Genomic DNA, 23,987 nt, shown 5'->3' with positions numbered 1-23,987 from the left:
AAAAACCTGCTCATCACATACGCAGGGCCACGAGCAGCTCACCTGAAAGCTGGCAGAGGCTGCAGGGAGTATATTCGGGATATATCTCGCTGGAGCTTAAGCATCCCCAAAGGTACAATGGAAAACCAGAAAGGGAGACTAGGATCCAGACATGTGCCTATTTATATTTGCTTTGCGTCCATCCTCTGTGGCTCTACACCTTCCTCTCAGGCATCAGAGGTTCAGCACAGCCCCCAATTAGACAACACACAAACTAGCCATCCCCACGCAGTATTAAGCTACCAGAAATCAAAAACAAGGACACTTAGACACCTTTGCAGCTTAGCAACGCCTGCTCAGGATCCACTCCACCTCTCTCAAATCTATTTTTACGGACAGCTTTTGAAGCAGAGAATCCACTGAATGAAGAAAGAAGTTGATATCCCCTCTCCTCAACTGTAGGCTGATCCAGTTTGTTATCTTCTAAGCGTTTCCTTGGTGGCACATACAAATTTAATACTGTGTCTGCTAGCAAAGACATCTATTTTCAGAATGAATACAATGACATGCAAAGTTTGTATTAGCAACAGCTAAGTAGAAGACACCAAGGAGAAAAAAAAGGAAAAATCTCTCTTAAGGTCCTAAAGTGCATAGGACAAGAGATCAAGTAGGTCTAATGTATGAAATTAAGGAATTTTCCAACCACTCGCTATCCTGCCCTTGCTGCTGGAATAGCACAGCCCGGGTCCTGCCTCCTGGCTTTTCAAGAAATTGTTTGCAGAGAACAGAAACGTTTCACAACACAGAAGCAAGAAATAACCTCAAGGGTTTCTCTGCTCTACTAGTTTAGGGTCAAGGCTGATGCACGGCAATCCTTACTGCAGGCCAATATCGACGCTCTTACACCCACACATGAGTATCAGGGGACAAACCCATATAGACAAAGACCGTTTCAAGCTGCCAGTTATTGGCCGTTATGACCTGGTTACAGAGATGGCAACGGTTGAGCTTTATGACAGGTTCTCAATAACAGTACACAGCAAGTCAACATGCTGCATTTATCACTGGATTTACGTTGCACTGACCTGATATGGGTCCAGCAACAGGAAGGCAGCTGCATCAAACACTTGGAGCTGTTTGGAGCCCCGCTCAACCGAAAAGGATCCCTTCTGCCACCCGACATAGCTGAGTTTGCCCCTGAACCTGCTCCTTGGACTTTGGCTGTCTGAGCATCTAGTTCAGAAATATCTAGTTAGTTTTAAAGATTTAGGATAAGATTTGTCACATGGTGCCCAGATGATGAGCCATCAGCTTCTACACGACCAAGAGCTGGGGCGAGAAGTCCTACTGAGGACAGCTGAGCAACAGGAATCAGATTGCCCCAGTCCAACATAGACTCCAATGTAGCTGTACCACCTTTAATTCAATAAGAAGGTATTTTTAGAAATTTAAAACAAATCATATGGACCAATCCTAAACTTACCAACCTCCTTCTGTTACTTAGATAGAATTCAAATGTGACAAGTTTCGATTCAAGTGTCTCAAGTCACGTGAGATGAATCCTACCTTCAGGGCATAAGATGAAGTTAAGGATCAAGTCTCTACTGACTACACTGAAGTCATAGCAATCATGAGCTGACTTTTTCTTATCTATGTCTTCAAGCCACGGTCAGGAAAAAGTACACACCATGAATAATCCTGATAAAATAGAAGTTGCCCTGAAAAGTCACTTTCAGAAGTGGCTGAGGTACCTCTCCATGCTACAGGCCACCACCATCTCCCACAAAAATCTGTCACATGCCTAATTAGTTTTAGAGCAATTAATGTACACACTGTTTTAAGCACTTGGAAATTATAACCCTGCTCTTGCTCTCCTCAAAGCCAGTGACCCAGCTGCTGGCATTATTAGTGGATAAGGTCTTTTTAGAGCACCACTGGTTTTGCTTCAGCCCAACTCCACTTCTTTCTCACTTTGCAGTCATCTGGCTGTATCAATACAAAAGAAAACCGGAGCATTTCTGAAAACATTTTCAGCAGCATTTCAACTCAGGTGATCTTGTCTCCCTGTGATGGGCTGAACAACCTGTCAGTCACACTTGTCAATCACTGCTCCTGCTCCTTAAAAGCAGGAGTTTAATCGAAGTGAAGAAGCAGAAATGAAGGTCTGATACTCACTTTCTCAGGACTGCGATTTCATTCTCTATGCTGCTTTCCTTTCCCTTCAGTGCCTTCTTGGGAATGCACTTGACCGCAAAGAGTTTCCCACTCGCTCTCTCTTCAGCCAAAACAACTTCAGAGAATGCACCCCTGAAAGAAGAAAAGAAAAATCCCGATTTTAAGCAGTGCCTTTTCTTTGGCAGCTGTTAACTGAAACATAACCATCAAATCTCGTTCTTTGAGTGTTGTTTGATGGCTGTTCTTGTTAATCACCACAGCAGCATTATGAGCATCTTTCTTTGCCTTTGCAGACATACGCAGACATTCACATTCAGGCAAAACATTAAAGGCTTTACCCAATATGATTTTAACAATGAACTGTAGGCCAGCAGAAGTGTAAGTGAAGCCTGAAAATCAGAAAACACCATTTCTATACACAGGGACATGGACCATAGTCCAGCTGCTGATACGATGGATGAAAGTTTTGGGATGCTTAACTCATACAGTGGCACAAAGTCCCCAGGACTAAAAGGCACATGGGTGCCAAGAGTGCTCTTGGTCCCTCAGTGACCACAAGAGTTCGGGGCCTCCGCTCTGGTCCTCCCCAGCAGCCCAGAGCATCTCCCCACCGTTGGCCCAAACCCCACCCAGACAAGCAAGCAGCATCAGAATTTCTCTGCGTACACAGCGTTGTTCCACAACACAAACTGCTGCGTGTGTAATCGCTAAAGCCGAAGAATTGGATTAAACCACAAGTCCCAACGCTGGCTTCAAGAGCAGCCTCCCTATGGTTACCCCAGAGAGGATTATACAAATAAAGAAACTTCATCACAGCAGCCAGTCACTAATTGCCCAGAGTGGGCAGCGCCTCTCCTTGATTAGGTTATTCCATAGCAGTGTATTATTTCTTGCACTCTCATCGCTCCCTCTAAAGCATCTTGACCTGAATGAGAAGAGTCCAGGCAAATGTTGCAGTCACTGCTCTATACACTTTTTTTTTTTTTCTGTTCTCACACTGTTTTCTCTGCATTTGAGCATCATTCAGACACTGTCGGTCTGGACAGACCCTTGCTATGGCACATTAGGACCATTCCCACGTTCTGGCGCTTGTTAATGGTTTAGCAGCAAGTTACTGGGCAAGACAGAGCACTGGCCGGAGGAGGAACAGCAAATCTTTGCTCCTATTCACCAGAACCTCCTCCTGGAGCACCCGCGTTGTCCAAGAGCGATCGGAGCCAAAGACTTATCTAACCGGATCACAACTGAAGGATCCACCAGCCGAAGGTTCATATTTTATTTATACAAAATAAAATAAAGCATCCTGCCTCTTTATTTCCCCTCCATCAGTAGGTTTATTCTGCTTTTCTAAATAGCTCTCTGTGAAAAATGCTCAGAGCAAACCCCACCACGCTCCAGCCCGCTCTTAAAATGTTAATGTTTGATCACAGCCCTGGCTACCACCAGCTTTCTCTGACTTTCATCCCTTACAACGGTTGCTTATCTAGATATTTGCAGATAAACAGAAGCGTTTCCGTTCCGGGCCAGGCGCTTCCTTTTTAAGTCATGCACGTCGATGACACAAACGAGCAGCTGTGACCTCACCAACGGTTCCCGAGTTGCAAAACGACTGAATGAATCACTAAACCCAAGGATAAGTGGATTAGCAAAAAGGAAGAGGCTGCTGCTTGGGAAAGAAACACTTTTGTGGGCAGCAGTGATAGGAAAAAGGTGACGGGAAGTTTAGGAAGGGATTAAAAGAGAACTTTGCAAACTGTTACGGTGGATGTTTGACAGTTTGTCTACATGTGGCACTGACCCTCTGAACAAAGAATGTTTTGCCTCGTTTTTGCTGAAAAGGACAGCGACCCAGATTCTGACTGTGTTTATGCCACTCTGAGTACAGGAATGATTCACTGTTTTCTGCTTTGTGTAAAATCTACCACGGCAGAGCATCGTGGGCTCCAATTTAGAGCCCAAACAAATGGTCTTAATGGCTTGTGCAATAAAAATCCCAAGTGTTTTTAAAGACCTAATCTTTGCTTTCCTATTAGCAACAGTCCTAAGCATTTGATTCACCAAAAAGGGTTTTCATACCGACCCTCATGCTTGGGACAGCCAGACCAGAACTGCAATAAATAAAATCCTTTTAGTGGGAAGCCCTAAGACCTCTTGGTGCTTATCAGCTTCAGCTGCAGACCAGGGCGCTCAGAAGCTCCCAGCTCTATTTCATGAACCCCTTAAGCCCCATCTGCTTAAGCTTTCAACACTGCACTTCGCTCCAGCTGCATCTTGAACAAGCTTTTTGCCTTCAGTTAAATGCTGTTAAAATCAGTGTATTCATACCTCTCATCTAATGATCACACGGTTCTCCCAATGTTTACGATATTATAAAAACAAAGAGCTCTCATCCCAATCTGGATTTCATTGCCATTCTCAGACAACAAAATAAAGGAAATCCCTTTATATTCCTCTATGCAATAAAGGCAGCTTTGGGAAACTCTTCTATTTCAGCTGCCTTCACCATTTTGCTGGATTTCTTTCTCCACTTACCAGGACAGCTATCGGGTTCAATGGCTGGAAACAGCCGCTTGCGAATTTAAATGACATTTTTTCGGGAGCTCCGAGATACTGATAAAAACCAATTCCTTATCTCCTTAACAACCCTTCTCATCAAAGCATGAAATAAGCTGAACCTCTGCTAAAGCATTCACTCAGCATGTTAACCCTGGGCACTGACAGGGTCATTTTTTTACGTCCAGTTTTATATGAGGCCGCGGCATGAAATTGCTGGTGCTGGGAAGAGCCTCTGGGTAATGGGGGGAGAGTTTTGGGGTGAATCGGTCAGAAAGGGAGATGTGAGGTGGTCGGCACCATCCCGTGCACTATAAATGCTCCCGTGTACTATAAATGCTCCCGTGTTCACAGAGCAACAAGAGAACGGACAAAAGAAAGGTAAGTGAAGAGCTGAAAGGAACGAGAAGGGAGGAAACAGATGCAGATAGGGATCACAGAGTTAAACACAGACTGAGAGGAACAAATAGTATAGGAGAAAAGGAAAGAAATAGAATTAATAATAATAGCAGGGAGCATCAGCAAGGAAAAGGCAGCAAAGACACTCCTGGAGTCTACTGGAGTCAAGGGAGAGTCAGAAATAACAGTGTATAGACAGGCAAGAAATTACCATCATTTCAAACACACGGCTGAATTCACCCACCCTTAACAACCCGGTCCAGCCCCCACTAAACCCCTCTTGACTCACACATGAACAGAAAATACCAGAGAGAAAGTCAGAAAGGCAGGGCTACTCATTTTCTTGCTAACAGCAATATAACCTACAGCAAATTTTCCACCTCCTCAAAAAAGCTCCTCAGAACTACCAACCCAGCAGGCTTGTAAAGGAAGATCTTTCCCCCAAAGAATTAATATCCCCTTTAAAACTAAGACATTAAAGAAGGAAGCAATTTATCTGTAAGAATTTATTGAGATTCTTTGTTGAGGGTTAAAAACTGTGTACAGAGTTCTAGAAATATGTTTGGTTTGTGAAAATGTTGCATTTTACACCATCAAAGTGACGCGACGTCGTTTTCATTAAGCATCATCAAGTAGTGTTACATGATAAAAAGACAAAAAAAAAGAAGATACAGGAGGTGCTGGACTAGCAAGATGCTACACATCTGCAGCTCAGACAGGGCTCTGGATTAACGCCCACTTCTCCTAGGAGGTATCGCATGGTCTCTAATATAACACAATGTTCCAAAGACCTGCCATTTGCAACCCACATACCAGTATCTCTCCACAGCCACAGCAACCAGACAGAAAGAGATTCCGAAACCTCTTGGTGAATCTTGTATTTCGAATTATGAGGTTTTATCTGAAATTCTGTGCACGGAAAAACAAAATTTCTGTGAAGTAGACAGGCAAACTGGGATATTTCTTAGTCAGTGAAATAATGAGGAAGGTGTTTACTCTGTAAAAATATTTGTGGAGTTTTGTTCTCCTTTTCCAAAAAAATACAGTCCAAAACTTATTTTCACACTCTGATAGAGAAGAGGTTAATTCATTAACAGTTATGATTTTAAAGGTGCCTGCAATGTTTCGGATGTCTCATTCCTTTCAGCTGGAAAAGAGGTAATTTCAACCTTTCCAGCACACCTGGGGACCCAGCCTTCAAACCCCCCCAGGAGCTTTCCCTGCCCTGCCTGCACATCATAGCAAACACATAACAAAGCGGCACCGTTTTGAGGAAGTAGGACAGCGGTGGAAATGGGTAAAGGAGAAACTTCTGCAAAATTAGACCACCTTTAGCTGCCAAAATACGTGTGCAGCAGCCAAACCTATTTTTGAAAGTTTTGACCATGTTATTGTTTACCCTAGAGGATCGACTCTGTTCAAACTTCTAATTAAGGCATGAAATAATTTTATGATCTAGTTCATTTGTATATGACTTAGAAACAACATAAGAGAAAAAAAAGAGAGGTTATATGACTTGATGTGTCACCCTGAGATAATGGCAAATTCTAGAAGGTGGTTGAGACATTCTGATTCCTTTACCCTTTGCACATATCTGGACCATGCAGGATCCTATGAGATGCCAAATTTTTATAGTTTTAATTCATTTATTTCTCATTCCCTTTTTTTCTTTAATCTAAAGATCAGGATTTTAAGATTAACATTGGAATATGAACAGCATTCATACCCAAACAGTCTGGATTTTCTAATAGAAAACAATGGCTGCAAGGCTAGGCTATCCTGCAGATCAAAATAAAATAAAGGACATATAACTTTTTCATTCCTCTATTCGAACTATAATTTAATATGAACACTTAATTTCTGAAATACAATGAACAACATACACTGCGACAGCAAATCTGTTCTTATTCATTAAAAAAACCCTGCTGTCAGAAAAATACTGACAAAATTAAGACAGAGAGTTGATGGAGGGATAAAACAATTTTTTCCATTCACAAGGACCTCCATGTTGAGCAGTTTTCCACTGCATTGCCAGGTGCTCTGTCATACAAAATCAACAGACACAGTCAGGAAACACATTTCACATCTTTGGGCTGGGTATAGCTAATGATCTTAATTATGATACAGTTGGCTTTCTGTGTGTACTTTGTCCCATCCAAACCATAGAAAAAAACAGTGAACACTCATCATTTGAAAAATATACCATGTCCACGGTGAAAATCGCCCCAAGACGAGAGACTGGCTGAATCAAAACGGGACCAACCAAATCAAAGAAGGACATTTCCGTAGTGTGGCTTCAGCAACCACACACAAATTCTGCTCCTTGTGTCCCCAGAGAAAGGCGACTTTGAACTGCACCACAAACAGAGGCAGGTACGTAAGAAAAAAATCTTCTCTGGTATTTTCACAGCTTTTCTCATGGGCCTCAAGGAGTTAACTGTGGGATGAGCTCAGGCTCTGTGCAACCAGCACAAATTTTCACACATCTTCACTCTCCCAAATTCCAGGCTCATCCCACCATAAACTCAAACTAAGGCTGGAAATAAAGTTTTTCATTCCAGTGTCATGTCAATGAATGTCCTGAGATCTGTGTGAAAATTAATTTAGAATGTAATTTTCAGTATCTCAGTGATGTCTGAATGCAAAGTTACAGAACTAAAATGCGGAGGGTGTTTTTACCCAACCAAGAGCAAAGGAGAAGGCTTTTGGGATTGTGTTTCATGTGATACAGAAGTCAAATATCCCTACACATTCCCAAGAGCTGAACATAAATTTACAGGGAAAGAAACACACTCCTAATGTGGTTGCGGGCATCTATTCTTTAGAGGACTGATGCTTTTTTCTAGCTATTTTCATTCATCAAACACACAGTCCCAGCTCTGCAGCCCCTTCTATGGCAATGCTTCCTGGGCAAGAGCAGAACAACCAGGATCACTTTATTACCACCAGTATTTTTAGCCTCACTATTCATCTAACTTCTACTGAGCCACTCAGCCACAACTGAAAATGCTGTTTCCTACGTTGGAGCCAGGTGAGTGTTTGCTATAACATCAGACAGGGCTTTGCTCTGGCCTGTGTCAGACCCTGGCTCCCCTCGCCAGGGCTGATCTTTATCCCCACCTGCCATGATGTCCCCATCCCATGATGATGGGATGCTTGGGGCTGGGGACTTGTTGATCCACAGGGCTGGGGCTGCTATTGCACATTACAGATCATAGAATTATAGAATTATTTTGGTTGGAAAAGACCCTCAAGATCATTGAGTCCAATCATTAACCTAACACTGGCACTAGACCATGTCCCTAAGAACCTCGTCTAAACGCCTTTTAAACCCCTCCAGGGATGGTGACTCCACCACTGCCCTGGGCAGCCTGTTCCAATGCCTGACAGTCCTTTCCAGGAAGAAATTTTTCCTAATATCCAACCTGAACCTCCCCTGGTGCAATTTGAGGCCATTTCCTCTTGTCCTATCACTTGTTACTTGGGAGAAGAGACCAACACCCTCCATGCTACAACCTCCTTTCAGGCAGTTGTAGAGAGCGATGACAAACAGCACTTCCAAATGTGCCAAAAATGCTCTTGCTGTTGCCTCATGAGCAACAAACAATGACGGCAAGAGGCAAAAATACTCTTTGCTGAGTGTTCCTGTAGCAAGGAGATCGTTCCTGGACCACTGGCATGTCTCTCTGTGCCCTGAGCCATCGCCTCATGCCGACACCCTCAGCGTGTTGTCCGAGCTAGTAGGCAGGTTAAGGCCATTGGATTCTTCCAATGAGCAGCTGCTTCCCCACAGTCTGGAGAACAGAAGCTCAGAGGGGATCTCATCAATGTTTATAAATATCTCAGGGGTGGGTGTCAAGAAGATGGGACCAGACTCTTTTCAGTGGTGCCCAATGATACGATGAGGGACAATGGACACAGAATCAGCACAGGAGGTTCCATCTGAATATGAGGAGAAACTTCTTTCCTTTGAGGTGCCAGAGCCCTGGAACAGGCTGCCCAGAGAGGTTGTGGAGTCTGCTTGTCTGGAGACATTCAAACCCACCTGGACACATTCCTGTGTGATCTGCTCTGGTGAACCTGCTTTAGCAGGTGGGTTGGACTGGATGATCTCCAGAGGTCCCTTCCAACCCCAACCATTCTGTGAGCCCAGGAATCACCGTGCCCAGGGATGGGCAGCACATCCCCAGCTCCAGACCTCACCTCTCCACCCACCTTGCTGCTTCCCCTCTAACACAGTTTTTTGGGGAGAGGAACCACACCAATAGACAGATCTCTGCTGGAACTTATAGCCACAACCACAACAAATATCATACTCCAGGTAGAGCTTCTTCTTTCCCCTCCTTACAAACCAGTTTGGTTTTCTACCACCACTACGGGGCAATGCGTGGCAACAGAATGAGCAGCACGAAGCTTTCATCTTGCGTAGCACCAAAAGTGTTTGGATTTGTTTGGATTTAACTTCCATTTTTTTGGGGTACTATTATCTACAATTACAACAACAGCTTAGTGTTTTGACAGTTTTTGTCACCAGAGTGAGCTGCAAGAGTTTTAATGATAATTTGAGGCTTATTACTTCTGGTTTAGCTACTCAACATTTTATGCTTTCAGGGGGAAAAAAGAAAAGAAAAAAAAGAAGAGAAAGAAAAAAAACCACGCAACCACAAACACAACAACAAAACCAACAAAAATAGAATTAAGATTGAAAATCCATGTCAGCTACTTAAAGGAAAGCTCCTTAGAGAAGACAAACTTCTATGAAGCCAGAAAACACCGATTTTTAGATGCACATTATAAAGCATTAAATTATGACAATATAGTCAAGGTGGTTTCCTTCACACCTCTGCCTCTTACCCTGGACCACCTTCATGAGAACACAACCATATCATTAAAGGGCAATAATCATTTTCACTCAAGGAAGAATTGCTGGAAACCATTTACTCCATGCTATAGTTGAAATTAGTTCTTTACTTTACTTTCTTGAGGAATCTCAGGTCCACAGTGGGGCCTGGCACACATCACCAGCGCTCCATGTCCCTGAGAAACCCCCTTCCCTTCTTTCAAGACGATGTCTTGAGGCATCCAAGGTGCCGCACTGTTCCCTTGTGTCCTGAGCACTCCTCCCTGCCCACCACCACCAATGCACCAGCTCAGGGGCTGCTGCTTTGGCGGCCAGTGGGGAAACACCAAGTTTGAGACCTGTGTCCACTGGAGGACTATGAAGATGATGAGGGGTCTGGAGCATCTTTCTTATGAGGAGAGACCAAGAGAGCTGGGCCTGTTCAGCCTGGAGAAGAGAAGCTGAGAGGGGATCTCATCAATGTTTATAAATATCTCAGGGTGGGTGTCAAGAGGATGGACCAGACTCTTTTCAATGGTGTCCAACGATAGGATGAGGGGCAATGGGCACAGACTGAAGCACAGGAGGTTCCATCTGAATATGAGGAGAAACTTCTTCCCTTTGAGGTGCCAGAGCCCTGGACCAGGCTGCCCAGAGAGGTTGTGGAGTCTGCTTGTCTGGAGACATTCAAACCCACCTGGACACATTCCTGTGTGATCTGCTCTGGTGACCCTGCTTTAGCAGGTGGGTTGGACTGGATGATCTGCAGAGGTCCCTTCCAACCCCAACTATCCTGTGATTCTGTGTTGCAGCACAGGTAGGAGAGCAGAGCACCTGTGGGGTGGCTTCCAGCCACACAAATGGGAAATCTTCCAGTGCCTGGGGCACTCCAACTCATATACCAGCAGGGTGAAGGCACCAAAGCTCATGGCCAAGGAGACTTCTGGTCAAAAAAAGCCATTATGTGCAGAGCAGACCAATGAATATGGTATTCACTGCCATAAAACTTAGGTACAAAGATGACTAAAACACAAAAAGCATAGAAATTAAGCCCAAAAAAAAGTTTCTGCAGAATCTCTTCCCTTTCTGAGGTGAACTAATTTGTTTCAGCTGCCTGGTTTATGCTAATTTAATAGGATGCTATGCAGTCTGTTCTGAGAGTGATGCATGGATGCTAAAAAGGGAAACTGGCCTGGCACAGATCCCCAGTCATGTTTGTTATTACAGTCCTTTCCTGAACTGTTTGCTCCTTTCCGATTAATCCTGACCCCTATTAGAAAGGGAAGTATTGTCTTTAAAGGCCTATTACATTTACATTACATCCTCTGTGGCAATCACAGTAAAGCTATCCAGAATCAAAAGCAAAACATACAGCTTTTTGTGTTGAGCTCTTCCTTCCATTATACGCTGCACAAGTGAGCTCTTAAGCAGTTTATTTTCTACACTGATGATCACTTTCTTTCCAAAGTGAATATTTAAGTACCTTTTTTCCACTTTTATCTTATAGGACAAAAAGAGCTCATTATCTCCCAGGGTTTAACTGACGGCAGCATTCTCATGAGGAAATAACCTTTCTTTTTCTAATAATGACCTCAAACCTTTCTTGAAGCATAAGTGTTCTCTGTGGGTTTTTTTTTCAAAGCGTTTCCTTGTTCTGACACTGATATATGCAGGGTATATTACAACACATCTGATTTCTGGAGATCTTATCTGGCCATAGAAAGGAGATTACACCAACTTGAAAAAGTGCGTTTCTTCTTCTTTCTCCACACGGAAACTTAAGAAATTATCTGGCACATCATGGCACTCTCCAAAAGTCTGGCTCGAGTAAGGAACAACTGGATGACATTGCAACTTTTAAAGCAAAGCAAAGATAGTGCAGAGACTATCGTTTTGCTTGCAACAATTCTTATGTTCCTTGTAAAGCAAAAGTCTTTAGTTAAGATGAAACCAGCAACTGCGTAAAGAATAACTTTGCAGTTGTGTCTAAACCATGGGAAGCTCCCACTTAACTAGGATTTCTGCCTAAAGGTGCCTGGACCTTCCCAAATCCAAGTTGCAAAAGTCTGCACAGCACCTCATTGCTTCAGGTGGCATTTATTTACCTACAGAGCAAACCCCCAGTATCAGTTCTGATGGTCTTCTTCACTGATTATAAGCAATGATCGTATTACTTGACCTGTGATTTTCAAACACCAACTCTGTCGTTCGTGAACTGTACAGCCCATTCTACAAATGAGGGACTTGAGGAACAGGAACCACACAGACCTATTTTTTTTGCTTTACTTTAATTATTTATAAGCAAAAAACTTTGCATAATCTAGAAGTGCACACTCCTTTTGTACTCAACAGAGAAGTATCTCCAACAGATGATTACATCCCACCCTAAAACATATTGAGGGCAGCATGCTATGACCCTGTAGGAATCCTTAAACCCTGTCAACCAAAAGTTCCCTGCTCCATTTACTGCCTGACTCTGGTCAAAAATGTCATCTAAGACGTGCAGACATTAGTGCCAAGATGCCCGTCAGGCAGCTGCAATTAAGTCACATGGCTTCCAGCTTTAGGATCTGGTCTTCCTTCAAGAGAAAACAGTGTCAGACCAGCCACAATGAAACTCTATGACCATATCTACACGGATGTTGTTGAGATCTGAGCTGTTCCGCCATGGCTCCTGTTATGGGCAAGAATCATAGAATCATTTCAGTTGAAAGAGACCCTCAGGATCATCGAGTCCAACCATAACCTAGCCCTAGTACTAAACCATGTCCCTAAGAACTTCGTCTAAATGTTTTTTAAACCCCTCCAGGGATGGTGACTCCACCACTGTCCTGGGCAGCCTGTTCCAATGCCTGATAACTCTTTCCATTAAGAATTTTTTCCTAATATCCAATCTAAACCTGCCCTGGCACACCTTGAGGCCATTTCCTCTCATCCCATCACTTGCTACTTGGGTGTTGGTTCTCACTGTTCTCCCTGTTCTCACTCAAACCTCAGTGCAAAAAGGGTTTTCCTTTCTGCTTCAGCTGACAATTTCTCCATGGCTCCATGTTTAAGGTGCTGTGTGGAGACTGCTGAGGTTCCTCACGAAATAGATGCAGCACCAACCCCCTCCACGCTACAACCTCCTTTCAGGCAGTTGCAGACAGAGATAAGGTCTCCCCTCAGCCTCCTGTTCTCAAGGCTAAACAGCCCCAGGTCCCTCAGCCGCTCCTCATCACACTTGTGCTCCAGACCCCTCACCAGCTTCGTCGCCTCTGCACTCTCTCTAGTAGCTCAATGTCCTTCTTATGATGAGGGTCCCAAAACTGAACACAGGATTCATGGTTGGGCCTCACCGGTGCTGAGTACAGTGGCAAAAAGATGGTAAATGCAGCAGTGCCTGTGCTGGGTTAGCTACCTAACACTGGTCAGATGAATGACAACCTAAACACATCTCTTGATCTTCACTAAGAGCAAAGGGAGCCTAGGAGGAGTGATCAGCTGAAGTTGTCCACAGTTTGGACACTTTGAAGGCTAAGAGAGATGGATCTCCTCCCCATCTCATAGGACCTGAGCATGCAGAATGACCACACATTCAAAACAAAGGTAGGATTACGACTTGTAAGGCTTCTGCACCCATGATCACAGCACAGTTCCTGCTTATTTAAAGAATAAATTTAGATCAGTCCATCAGACCATGAAATCAAGGCACATCTCCTAGGACGTGCCTTTTCCCATTTAATCCTTTAGACCCAATCCACAGCCGCCAGTCAGGACACACTCCCCATGAACGTGATGAGCAGCCGCTGGAAGAGGAGGCCACAGGGTTCAGAGCCGTCACAAGCGCAGCTGAACAGTTCCAATTGTCTAAGAGCCCTTCTGTGCGGCCACGAAAATTTAATTGGCTTGTTCTCATCCTGTTGTTACCCATCCAGCCGGTTCTGCATATCTGTTTTAAATATTTGGACGAAAAATGATGTGTATTTTGCATCCTCGCCCACTCTGAATTGTAGCTTACAATTAAAAAAAAAATAGAGACACAATTCAGCACAATGGAATATAAATTGTTTCATAGCTCAGAATTGAGCTCTGGTGGGAAAAGCCACTGCAGGAGATCCAGAGCTCCATCTGCAGCCTTACTTCCAATGGCCACCTCTTGAAACACTCCAAGAGTGTTTGCTTTCCTACTCCTCAGCCTCTTGACTCATGCAGTTTCATGTCTGAGCTGAGGCACATTAAGAAATCTTAGCAAACTGGTTTGCCTAGTAACCGACAAGCTTCAAAATAAACGTTTTGGCAAAAATTATTTCAGTCTAACTGTGCACAGAAGTTACCGGGCACTTCTGAAACTCACAGATACTTCTGTAAAAAGAATTGTCACACACTCTCTGTGTGTGCAAGCCTCAGCCCTGTTCTCACTCAAACCTCAGTGCAAAAAGGGTTTTCCTTTCTGCTTCAGTTGACAACTTCTCCGCGGCTCCATGTTTAAGGTGCTGTGTGGAGACTACTGAGGTTCCTCACAAAATAGATGCAGCACCAACACGACTTTCCTCGCATAAACTCTTTGTCGTGAGACTCCACGCTGCTCTGAAGGAGCATTTTTTGATGTCATGGAGTTATAGCGGGACTGGCCAAAAAGAAATGTAAGGAACCAGAAGGCGCACCAGCTTCCAGGCAAATCATGCCCAGCCTAAGCGTTGATCCAGATGAAGCAGAGAGCATACGAGGCCCATCAACAGAGGTCCTCTGTGTTTATCCCATGCTTTTAACAGCAGAGAAGGCCAATGACACAGGCAGCAAACCCATGCCCTGAGGACGAGAACCATCCCTGCCTTCTGCTGCCTTGCCCATACGATGGTAGAAGACAGCGTCAGGAGGGATGGTAGATCTGCACCAAATCAACTGAGCCCATTAGAGAATCACAGCAGAGAAAAGGTGCTGGTGTTTCCCATATTTCACCTGAAAGGAGGACAGACCTCCACCCCCTAGAGTTGAGTCTAGAAGCAATCAGTCATTCAGATGGTCCCTGGAAACCATCAGCTGTGAGACGGACACTGATATCTCTGTCATATCATCCATAAAAGGATTTAGATTCCTGGTTTAATAGCAACCAGTTCAGTCTTCATAGAAAACAATCACTAATCTCTTTGCCAACCCTGCTGGTAAGGGGATGAAGACTGAAGACCTCAAGATCTATCTAGGCAAGCTGTCGCTACCGAGCTTCACCTGACACACCAGAGCTGTGACACTCTGGTTGCCTGCAGCTTTAGTACACCTAAAAACACATGCCATGCTGGGCCACCCGTGCCTCAGTGTTCACCTCCCATTCTCTGGTGGGCAACAGCACAGGAGGAATTATCTCGGTGCCCCAATCAGCTCACACACACCAACCAAAGTCACCCGCTGCACAGGTATGACCTTCTGTGTTGGAAAACTTCAGCAGAAACAATCTGACACCAACGCTGATTCCCTTTATCTGAAATGTAATCACAGCACGTTACAGTCTCATAATACAATGACGAGTTTCCTAGGAGATGACTGCCACGCGCCCAACCTATTTTTAAACCCCAAATTTCTCAGAACTCATCTCCATCTCAGGTTGACATGCTACACACACGTCGACCATCACCGCCACCGTGCTTCTTCAGCTGTTGTGCAGGTCCGGATAACCCAGCCCAGGCCTTGGACGGCAGGTCTGAGCAGCACCGTAACGCCCCACGAGCTGGACGAGGGTGGGGAGAAGGGAACAAAGCTCTTTAAACCTGACACCAATAATCTCTGTGTTTCTTTGGAAGCTGTTGCATAACTACAAACATGAATAAAAAGGAAGCAGCGTATTATCCTCCCAGGTGACATGAACCACTGAAGATTAACATCACCCAGAAGGATTTCACGAGAGCATTTGCAGAGTGATGAGGAACAGGCAGGATTGCAGGAATCTCTCTCCCAATGCACTGTAAAGGTTATCTGAGAGCCAATTCCCCAAAATTCCACAAGCAGAAGACCAATGGCAGTGAGTGGGGGAGCTAAATTGAGCCTAGTCCAGCTGGTAACAGCTGCCACAAGTTGCATGTGGTACCGATGTGCTGTGGTCGGTATGCCAGCCTACAGAAGGGATGGGCTGCAGACTATTTGAAACAAGTCAAAAATTGACTAAAAAGAAAAAAAAAGCTAGAAAGATCCCAGCAATTTGGCCTCCTATGAAACTTCTGTTTAATGTAATTGAAAGGGCTTGAAGGGGAGGAAGAGTTGGACACTTAATCCTGACAGCAAGTGTACAAGTCAATCCCTGGGGTCATTTCAGGAATAGATGAAGATGGGACAGTGTCTGTCCCCACCACGATCAGATGGGGAGGTTCACAGTGAAAAAATAAGCTTTGAGTCCTTTAAAACATGACAAGTCAAAAGGATGTGTGTGAGACATAGAACAGCAGAAGAAGCACGATAGTTCCTTGGGGAAAGCAGTTTTGCTTTCTGCTATGATTAAGAGCCTAATTTGATTATAAACTTTATGCTCTCTTTGAAACAAAGCCCTTTCCCCACTAAAGTATTTCCATTTCTAAGTGGATGAGAACTCATTCCAAGCAAATGGAGACTTGAGGATCCCGATATGTAAACTCACATGGCTTGCTTATGAAAAGTATCCTTTTTAACTGATTAAAGGCAGATATGAAGAAGGCAAAAAATGCTCAACATAAAATAACATAAAATCCACCCCAGAATACTAAGGACACCATTTGTGTCTCAGAAAATGCCTGCGTACGTCTCACTGAATGCTAGGGGAGTACTCACAGTATTATAATAACTACATTTTTGTTAATCGCTGGTCTATACTCTCCTCCCCAGACATCTGGCATTGGCTGCAGGGACAGGGCACTGGATGAGTTGCATTTTTGGTCTGACCTGGTACAGCTGTTCTTACAGTCTATTAATGCGGTGGAGCAGCTGACAGTACCTTGTGGAAAAAAATCAGCATGCAAAATGCATGGGGAGTCAAGCCCGTCACTGAGACACATGGGAACTTCTTTAGGGTTATCAAAATGGCAAAAAAAAGCAAGGAAAAAGCGCATGCAAAATACTGTCCAATTCCAACAAGACCATTTTCACCTAAGTAGCCCTGTCAGGACATCTAGGAGTAACTACAGCCTCTGAGTTTGGACGAGTTAAACCAGCAGAGAATTATCACGAGATGTCCAGGGAAAACACAGCTTTGAACGGTGCATGACACACCAGCAGAGGAAACAGCTTTTGTGATCCTCTTGCTCTGATCTCTCTGGAATAAATATAACTGCCGTCTTCCTTTATGTGAATCATATGATGGGCCTTTTATTGCCACTGCAGGTAGCGGTTGTCTCTTCATTGTGGGATTAGAAGGCAGCTGCCACTGATAAAACTAAAACTTAGTTACAACATCTTAAATGGCATGCACCGATTTTCCTTCGTATCCATTCAGAATAGCCCAAACCCTCAAAATTTCCCGTGCATTTATCCTTACAGCATCCTTATGGGATTAGGCAGTGCTGTCATACACAAAATACACAGGAACTAGGGTGGGGAGCATAAAGCAGATAAACCCCGAGTCTCCCCAGTCCAATATGTGTTACTGAACTGAAGAGCATCCCCATGTACTGCCAGATCACACTGCAGACACAGCCCGTTTTCACCTTAGACCTTCTGCTTTTGCCCTCCTCTCCTCCTGTATCACAGATTGCTCTCTCCACGCGCGTATCATCCACAATCAGGGTTGGTTCTCCTAAGCTTAGCTCTTCCCTGGAAAAGAGATTTCACTAAAAAACTGGCATCGTTTCCTCCCAGCTTGCCACAGAAATTTAAAATTTCAGAATGGTTTCTACATCACACGCTACTAAATCTGCAGTAAACCTGCAGCACTGACAATCCAGCAAGTCTGACAGTTCAGTAAATTTGTTTATCGAACCCCCATGTTTGACAGTGAACCTATATTCCTAACTTTAGCAGTGTAAATACACTCTGGTTGAGCTGCCATCGGAGTCTTTATAAGGAAGCAAATCTTTTCTCTTTGTTGACAAAAGCCTTGGAGTAGCATTTATCACACACGAATGTTAGCAGGTGTTCATATTTAACTTGTTTTTGTGGGTTTTTTAAGCCTGAGATGCATATAGTGATTGAGAATTATTGTTTATTCATTTCTGTGTAATAGGAGAAGCAGCATTTCATCTGTCTCATCCATATTTAATAGCTCCAGGCACAACAACCATGAAAGGTCTATTTTTCTCCCACTAGGGAAAATATTATTATTACTACTACCATGACTACATCTATATTCTGAAATTATTCATACCCGGCTCTCTATATTATTTCTATGTTATCTGTAGGCCAGGTCCTTTCCCGGTACTTACCCAAGTTACTGCGCTGATGGAGCTATACTGATTTACGGTGCGCTGAGTCACATCAGCTGAGGACAGAGTCGATTCAAAGCCTCTTGGCAACATAAACCAGATTTAATTTTCTGCCCTGAGGAGGGACAGGCTCACTTAGAAAACTACTCATCTGCTGCTGTTACCGGGAAAGTGGTTTAGAGAGGTATCTGCTGCTTTTCGGAGGTCCACTCCTGTCCCCCAGGATGAGATCCACCATTTTTATGTTTCTCAGTCTCGGCACAAAAACGGGGCAAATGGTGGGGCCAGGGATGGTCTCTGGCTGCTGCTCCAGATGTCACCTATGCCTAGAGCAGACCCCTGCTCCCAGGGTGGCATGGAAATATGAAGGGTGGCACCTAATTTTCCCACCCAGCACAGCAGGGCAGATCAAAGTCTGTTCTGACAGCTCAAGCAAAGCGCAGGCTGTGCACCACCCTACCAATCCCAGCCCCAAAACGGGATGCAACCCCAATAACCTAGGGGCATTCCTCCGTGCATCACCCAGCAAATCACAGCAGCCTGAACTAATAAATGGTCCAGACTGTCATTTCTATAGTTAAGCAGAAAACAGAGGAGGTATGGTCATGCGAGCAGGTTTTTTTTCCCTTCCCAGTGATATGGGAGGACCTCAGCAAGCTCCAAGGAAACCTCTTCTTCCTCACCTGAGCCTGGACAACCTCCAGCACACCTGACAAATGTGCAGTGACAACTCCAACTGGAGGAGCAGTTAAGAGGTTTGTTGGGTTTTTTGTTGGTCATTTTGTTTGGTTGGTTGGTTTTAGTTTTGTTTTGTTATTTGTTTTCCTGGGGATTTGTTCCTGGGAAAAAAAGTTCCCTGGTGGCACACCATTAAAATGTTAATCACAAAACTGCCGAGGGCCACTTTCCCCAGGAGGTCACTGCTTCACATGCAGCCAGGGTCAGCGCTCCCCGGCATGTTACCACAAGGCAGTGTTTACCCAACAAGAAACAAATTTGATAGATTCGACTCTGTCACACACTGCAAAACTCATGAACACGTACTGAGACTGGTCCCTCGCAACAGAAGCGCTGCCAGGAGCCTCAAACACGGGAGGTTTGTCTTCTCCAGGCAGGGCTGATGAGCAGCACAAGGGAGAGACCTGGAGCAGGGAGGTTTATGCATCCAGAGTTGCCTGTTGAGTCTTAATACCAATTCAGGAAGGGAAAAATAACACTCCAAAATCCCCAGCAAATTTTTTTTGTTCAGCATCGAATGCCTAAAGAAGCTAAAAAAACCCCATGTGAAACACATTTGGGGCCTAAAGGTCATGATGAGAGCAACAGCGATGCAGAGGATATAAAGAGACACACCTTTTTTTCCTATTATTTGTAATTTGGAGATAGAACAAGGTTGGGGGGAGGAATACACATTATCCCCTTTCCTCTGCATGTGTAGTGCTCATTAGGGCCAATTAGGATGATAATCACATCTGAAAGGAGGCGACAAGCCAACCTGTGTGATAAAAACAGAAGTAAACACGACTCCGGTGAGCTCAGGGGGCATACGGTTTCCTCCAACAAGTCCTCCAAGCTTGGTTCTGACTGATTCAACCTGGAAAGCTCAGCCCTTTGTTACCTAGGAGAGCATCCCACCTGGAGGGGGACGAGACGGCAGCATGAGTCTGCAGGGACCCACAAACCTGTCCCCTCCAAGGACTTGCCCAAGTAATTGGTCTTAGCATGCAGGAGGAGAGAAATTAATTGCTCTTTCCAGTGTTTTCTCCATACCTAGCATTACGCATCTAAAATGTTTACATTAAGAATCTGATACGTTGCTTGGGGTGAAGTCAAAGAGAAAATCTCAGAGGAGTTCAAGGAAAGAAGGCCCTGCCCTCAGCTCTCTAATGCCTTTTCCACTCTTCCTCCCCAGAACAAACAGTCGAGCACAATCCTAATGGGATCGTCTGGGCGAGTTTTCTGCACATCGGCGTTACCCATGTCATCCCTGTCTCTAATATCTGTGACGTCTTCCCCATCCCAGCTGCCTCCCAGGTGACTCCGTGCAATTACATTTCTAATTGAACCACAATGGTGCTCTCTCTGGGATGGTACACCTCTGTTTAATTTATAAATGTCTATTTGGAAGCACAATACAATGAAAAATTACCCATATCAGACACAGAGCGGTCCCCACTTATGAATAGGTAAGAAGGCAACAAAAATAATTAAGTATTCAACAAAGAGAGAAGACAAGGGAATGCAGGTAACTCGTTAATACAACCCTTCCAAATTTTACACGTGCTCAATTTTGAGTCATTTAAATGAAAGGGGACAGGTTGCTGAGTGGCAGGTTTACTATTGGACATGACATTGCACAGTCTGTGCCTGTTTGGGAACCTATTTAATATTTAAATCTCACTTAACCAGTAGGACTGACTTGACATTTAAAAATCTAAACAAAACACTTCAAGTGTAGCTCTTCAAAAAGCATTTGTAAAAGCACCTTCTTATTCCATGAACCTGCTCCTTCTTTGCATCCTGAATAACATCATGGCGGGGGGGGAGAAATCAGGATTTTTTTTACTTTTACCTCCATTCTCTTTGCATAGTCAGTCCAACTAAGTAAGAGTGGGCTTAATTCTGTCCCCCTTGTATATCACCAGCAGAGCAGCTGCAAAGATATCTGAGCTAGTTCCGAACTAGAAAAATTCTCCTTTGCAGGAGGAAGAATTAGCTCATATGAGGCCTTGAATTGCCAAAGCTGCTGCTTTCAAGCGATCTTGTCCTTTTATACAGCTGACCCCAAGTGACGTAAAACACAAGAAAAGGGTGGATTCCCAGAGCACCAGTCGGGGAAATGGGGAAGAAGGAGTTGCATGGAGCACCCTTGGTTTGGGCAACAGACAAAATTCAACATGACTTGTCCATCAACCATCCCCACCTGCTGCAGGCAAAGTCATAGTCCCGGTTACAGCTGGAGATGGATCAAAGAGCCTTGTTTTCCTGGGCTGACAATGCTCTTTCTGTATCAACCCTGCAGGCAATGTGGTGAAGAACTTGAAAAGCACCAAGGAAAAGGACCAGGCACAAGGCAGATGGATTTAGGTACCAACATTTTCTCTATGGCCCCAACATTATGGATATTACTGCAACATGGATGTCCTTTCACTTTCAGCCTAGTGCACCCCACGCTGCCTGCACAGACCCACACGTGTTTCAGCAGGAGCTTCGAAGCTGCAAACCAGGGATGAACACAAGAGCCTCTGCTCCAAGTCCGCATTGACAAACAACCCCATGTTTAAACCTTCCTACTGTGCAAACCTCAAAAACATCACATGAAATATGCTGGTGGTTGCTGGTCCAGCTCTGCCTGCCTAGTGCAGAGCTCCTGATGCCACACCATGGCCAGGCGACCACAGCTGGGCTTGGAACTAGCCCCATGGGATGGCACCGCTTGTCAGCCACGAAAAGCTCAGCCCTGCATTCCCAATAATTTTATAGCACAAACACAACCATCAAGAGACGAGCACTCTGCAGATTTCAAGCTCTTCTTTCTTCCAGTTTATCTCTGAACGCTAAATGCAATGAGTAACTCTGCAAGGGGTTTGCCCTCTTGCCCGTACACCGAAAAGCACCAACGGAGACCACCCGAATGCGCATTCACCCTGCAACAGGAGCACTGAACCGCTTATACACACTCAGCCAGATAAGTTAAATAAAGCAGAGCAAGAGAGACAAAGTGGGTTGTAGTTTCTTCCCTTTTATCCATCTACGGATCTACCAGGGGAAGTATATTAGGAAAAATTTCTTCACAGAAAGGGTTTGTCAGGCATTGGAACATAGAATCATAGGATCATAGGATCATTTTGGTTGGAACAGACCCTCAGGATCATTGAGCCCAACTGTTAACTCAACACCAGCACTAAACCATGTCCCTAAGAACCTCATCTACGCATCTTTTAAACCCCTCCAGGGATGGTGACTCCACCACTGCCCTGGGCAGCCTGTTCCAATGCCCGACAATCCTTTCCATTAAGAATTTTTTCCTAATATCCAATCTAAACCTCCCCTGGTGCAACTTGAGGCCATTTCCTTTTGCCCTATCACTCGTTACTCAGCAGAAAAGACCAACACCCTCCATGCTACAACCTCCTTTCAGGCAGCATCAAGGGCCTTCCTCAAAACGAAATGCTGGTGGCACCTCTAACGGGCAGGGGGATTTCAGCAGTGCCACCACTTGCATGGCAAACCATCGCCTTGGCTGAGTTTATCGTTTCAAGTCCTTCCAGGTTTTGTTTGTGTGCAAGTAATGCTGATGTGCTCACTGGAAAGCATCTCCTCCACCTCTAAAAAAGCAGTTTTCTCACTTATGTCACTTTATGATCAGGGAAGGTAGCTGCGGTCCCCAGCTCTGATGTGTAACACCAGCAGGGGAGCTACTAAATATTTTTAATGGGAAGCTCCAGCATTAACCAAAAATACTTTCATGTCAGCAGGACTTACAGGACCAGCCGATATCTGATAGTTCTATAAACCTGCCCTGGAGTTGGATGCGACAGCAAACCAAAGGGTTTTTCCCAAATCAGAGATTCAGGGCAAAGTTCCTACTTTTGTCAGCCGCTGGGGAGCCAAGTTCAAGTTCCCACACTGACCCATGCTGCGCAAGAGGAGAGAAGCAGCTTCTTATTTTTTCCACCCTCTTTCTGTGTGTGATTATAGATGGGCCCAGGAGACAGGGATTTGCTAGCGAAAACCTACCCTTTGATCGGTTTAGTGAGTTGTGAGGGTCTGTGGTTAAAACCTCGCAGTCCAGTACATCCCAATTAGAGTTAAATCCTAAAATATATGATTTGCATGAAGATGTGAGGTTTTTTTCTGGTGCCTGAGAGGAGAAAAAGGGGGAGTTTCTTGTTTTAGTACCATTGCTTACCCTGTCATATTTCATAGCAAAAACTGAGGTCATTTGCTGCTTTCCCTTCCCGTATTTTCTGAAGAAGAAAGCAGAAAGGACACTTTTAGAACAGAAAAAAAACCCCAAGTAGAACATGGGTCAAATGAAGTTTGGTGCCCATTTTTCCCATAGGAGAATTTGCCAAAGAAAAATTAAAGTAAATCCAAGAGGCAAACATAATACTCTACATGATGAAATATTTTCCGGCTACTTTCAAGGCATAATTTCCCCATGCAAAAGGAGAAAGAGAGATAATACATCTCTCTTTGCTCCATAGGTCTGTCACTAAGGAATGTTTCAGCAAGTTTATTCATTTTCAGACTCTCTTCCCTGCTCTTTTTTCTCTCTTTTATTACCTGCGTTGAGGCTGCAGTGCCACTCACTCATCTCGGAGCTGCAAAGTTGACTCACTACAGCTCCTTCTTTCTGCTCACCAATCTCATTGAATTATTGAAAAGGGCACTGTTGGGTTGGAAAAAATCTGTCTTCGCAAAATAAAATAATTATCTATCTTCCAAAATAAAAGTATTTTTCTTTCCTGAGTTCCAAATGACACCTTAAACTGTATATTTAAGGGAAAAAATGAAATCATTTGTATGAGACTCATTTTCTTATTGTTAATAATGACCTTGGTTTTCTTTTTGCATATTTCAGTCCAGACAACCTAAGACCACCATCAGTTTCTAGGCAACTTGATTCTCCCCTTTTCCTGTACTTGCAGTAATGATATTGCCAAGTCTTTACTTGC

General features: G+C 44.3%; 1 protein-coding gene across 2 annotated transcripts in view; it reads right to left on the bottom strand.

Moving 5' to 3' along the window:
• CAMK1D (calcium/calmodulin dependent protein kinase ID) overlaps positions 1-23,987 on the bottom strand; it is a 233,182-nt gene that overhangs the window by 135,039 nt on the left and 74,156 nt on the right. For both annotated transcript variants that reach the window (XM_065627004.1, XM_065627005.1), the window contains exon 2: positions 2,155-2,286. In XM_065627004.1, the coding sequence (XP_065483076.1) occupies positions 2,155-2,286 (132 nt within the window). The remainder of the gene's footprint in view (positions 1-2,154; positions 2,287-23,987) is intronic.

The sequence above is a fragment of the Caloenas nicobarica genome, chromosome 1 (genome assembly GCF_036013445.1).
Source record: "Caloenas nicobarica isolate bCalNic1 chromosome 1, bCalNic1.hap1, whole genome shotgun sequence".
NCBI classification, from domain to species: Eukaryota; Metazoa; Chordata; class Aves; order Columbiformes; family Columbidae; genus Caloenas; species Caloenas nicobarica.
The sequence above is the reverse complement of the archived record's forward strand: the minus strand, read 5'-3'. Positions and strand labels throughout refer to the sequence as shown.